Raw genomic sequence first — 3,280 nt, 5'->3', positions numbered from 1 at the left:
ATTCTAATGTTAGCTTTTTTATTTTAGTTGGGTCTGTTGTGATGTTACCTGATTCATCTCTTATTCGGATTATTTGTGTCTTCTCTCTGTCTCAAAGGTACAAACACTGCATAATGCCGCTGTTATAAAACAGAACTGACGTCGGGGTTAGGGGAATCTAAGAAAAGAGGGGATATATAATGTATACTGCTTTGAAACAGATGAGAGAGAACTGTTTGAAATGAATATATGATTAGGTATTATTTTCATGACAAGAGTCCAGAATGAGAGTTTTATGGGGGAGTGGACTTGAGAGTGGGTTTGTATAATAATGAAAGTTAGGGGTTTGGTTGGTTTTTTGTTTGTTTGTTTGTTTGTTTTTTACTTTTAAAGGGAAAAACCAACTGGAGGGGAAGGGTGGGCAGGGAAGAAAATGTGCAACAATGAATGAATGGAAATCCAAAGTCTCTATAAACTTTCATTAAAATTTCAATTAAAAAATAAAATTTTATTTTAATAAAAACCTTTGACATGGTCATGTATTTAATTTTTATTTAGTTCAATAATCAATGTACAATCAAGAAGCCAAATTTCATATTGCATTGTGCACCTCTGTTGCAAAAGACATCTTTAAAGTGTTGGAAAGCATAAATGATTGAATGAAAAACCAATGTGATTTGTAAACTTTCACTCAAACCCCAATAAAAAAAGTACTAGAAAATTAATCTGTAACCTTGAAAATTAGGGTGATCATCTCAAGCAATGGTATTTTCAATCATATACATGTGAAAGTTGGAATATTAAAAAGGAAAACTAATAGCTGGGCTTTTGAATTATGCTGTTGATGAATAGCAATTAAGATATTTCAATATCTTAATGACAACGGTGTGATTGAAGAATGAGAAAATATGTCTTGAAAGAAGTACCTCTAGAATGCTCATTAGAAATGAAGATACTAAGCTTTCCTTTCATTTATTGTGGGCATATTCCCTGGAGAAAGAAATCGTATTTGGTAAGTAAAAATTAGGAATACTCTCAATAAGCTGAGTTGAGAGTTGCCTCAACCATGAACTCAAACACAGTAAATAAAGGTTTTGAGGAGAGTAACAGATAGGCAGTGTTTTGTTGGGGTTTTTCCCCCCCTATGATACATAGAATCACTATGAATTGGAACCCATTGGAAGCACATATCATAATAATCTCTAAACTATGGAAACCATAAGAAGGGACATTTTACATTTTCTCAATCAGTATACAGAGAAATAATATACTGATCACTGGCCATTTCTCAACCAAAAACGTGGAGTGTTCTAAACATATGTCTAAGACTATATACCTTTGCATATGTGCTGTTCAACATCTCTTTTCTTCTATTTTTGTAACTTGTGCTGCAGGGTAATTTCCTATTCTGACTTCCTCAAACCTCTGACATGCTGCTACCTCTAAATTCTAAGGTGAATTCTCTGTTTGATGAAGGGACTTCTCTGATTATAGTTCCCGACCTGGTCCTCATGCTGCTGAGGCTGCTGCTGCTGCTCTGTGGTGAGTAGGAGAGCTTGGGGCAGAGGATAGGATCTCACGACGCAGGAACGGCATGTTTTGCAGAGCTTTGTGAATTTCTGTGGGTTCTGTTTCTACCTGGAGATGTTCAGGGCTCTACTTCTCAAGTAGGGATTTGGGGTCAGGCAGAAAGATACTGGAAAGTCAAGTTTTTAAAGAAAGCTTTCATTTCAGTTGTTCATTCTTCATCTAACTATCCACTACTTATTCTGTCCTTGCTCTTAATTTGTTTAATTATAAATATAATTTAGATGAAATGCAGCAGCTCAGTTTCTCGCCATTTGTACTATCAACATTATTTCCCTTAACTCCTCCTTATACTCCACCCCTATTGTAAAATCCTAAAACTCAGCATCCTCCATTCACTGTCCTCCACACATCATCAAAACACTCTCTTGGATGTCCCTCTTCTTTCTTCCTCCATCACACTCTTTTCTACATGTTTCACACTTGTCGCTAAGCATCTAAATAGGACTAAATATGACTTTAGACAAAACATACAATAGTGCCTATGTATCTCACTTTAAATGCAGATCCTTAAATTTCACGTGAATCATCATCAGTGCCAGGCATGACTGCTGTGATAGCCTCGTGCTCTCCCACTCTTTTAAAATTAGTGTTTTTATCATTCATATGTACTATATGCTCTCCCACTCTTGAAGACGATTTCTTCCTCAAGCTTTCCTTTTTACTCTTAGTTTACAATCTTGCTTCATGTCACAGGAGTAAAAAAAAAAGTTACCAGTAGATATTTCTTAATCTTCTTATTACCCTATCCACCAACTCAGTCACGTCTATATTCATACATTGTACCCTCCCTCTCTCTAGCATGAATAGACTGTCTCTCCTCCTATCTAAAGAAGGATTCTTCATTGTCCACTGGGTCCTTGGTCTTCTGGCCTTTTTTGCTTCACAATTAAATTTTTCTCCATTCTAGACTATTCTCAGGAATGTACAGTTATGCTACAATATATGGAAAGGCAGAAATGTGACCTCATGGTCTCCTCCATTTCCTGCATCATTTCTCTGTCTCCTTTTACAAACTTTTCAGTGAGTTTACTTCATCTCCACACACCCAACCTTTTTTTTTAAGAATTTATTTTAAGTGTACATTAGCAGATAATTATTTTTAAAATATATCTTCTATGAATTTTGATAAATGTTTATAGTCATGTAGGCTCTGTGAAAAGCAAAATACAGAAACTCCATGTCATTTCAAGAAGTCCCAAGACTGCTAGGTACCCCATGGGAGAAATATGGGAGATCTCCTCTCATGCAATTTACTGTCTCAGAAACCAACCAGAGGGTCAGCTATGAGTTGATTCCAACCCAATGACAATAAGTCTGAATTAGACCCTCAATGCTTAAACTCTTCTAAATCCCTGTAGGTTTTTCCCTTCTCTCATTCAAATGGGCTGCTCCTTGGAGGCAAGGATTCTGAGGCTTTGTCTGACATACTTTGGACATGTTGTAAGGAGAGACCGGTCCTTGGAAAGGGATATTATGTTTGGTAGGGTGGAGGAACAGCGCAGGTGGGGAAGGCCCTCTATGAGGTGTATTGATTCAGTGACTGGGGTAATCAGGATGGGAATGCCAGAGACAGTGCGATTGTCACAGGCCGGAGCAGAGTTTAGGGCTGTTGTATATAGGGTCGCTATGAGTCGCAAGTTTCTTACAAAGACAGAAGAGGAAGAAAAGACCAAAATGGATGTCAGAAGAAACTCTGAAGATTGCACTGGAG

General features: G+C 37.2%; 1 protein-coding gene across 1 annotated transcript in view; it reads left to right on the top strand.

The window, feature by feature from the left end:
* Positions 1 to 1,409: 1,409 nt before the first annotated feature.
* FCRL1 (Fc receptor-like 1) overlaps positions 1,410 to 3,280 on the top strand; it is a 24,549-nt gene continuing 22,678 nt past the window's right edge. Inside the window, exon 1 of the mRNA XM_006895501.1 lies at positions 1,410 to 1,521. Within this exon, the coding sequence (XP_006895563.1) occupies positions 1,410 to 1,521 (112 nt within the window). The remainder of the gene's footprint in view (positions 1,522 to 3,280) is intronic.

The sequence above is a fragment of the Elephantulus edwardii genome, unplaced genomic scaffold, assembly GCF_000299155.1.
Source record: "Elephantulus edwardii isolate Elephantulus edwardi_28Jun2011 unplaced genomic scaffold, EleEdw1.0 scaffold00168, whole genome shotgun sequence".
Lineage (NCBI taxonomy): Eukaryota > Metazoa > Chordata > Mammalia > Macroscelidea > Macroscelididae > Elephantulus > Elephantulus edwardii.
The sequence above is the reverse complement of the archived record's forward strand: the minus strand, read 5'-3'. Positions and strand labels throughout refer to the sequence as shown.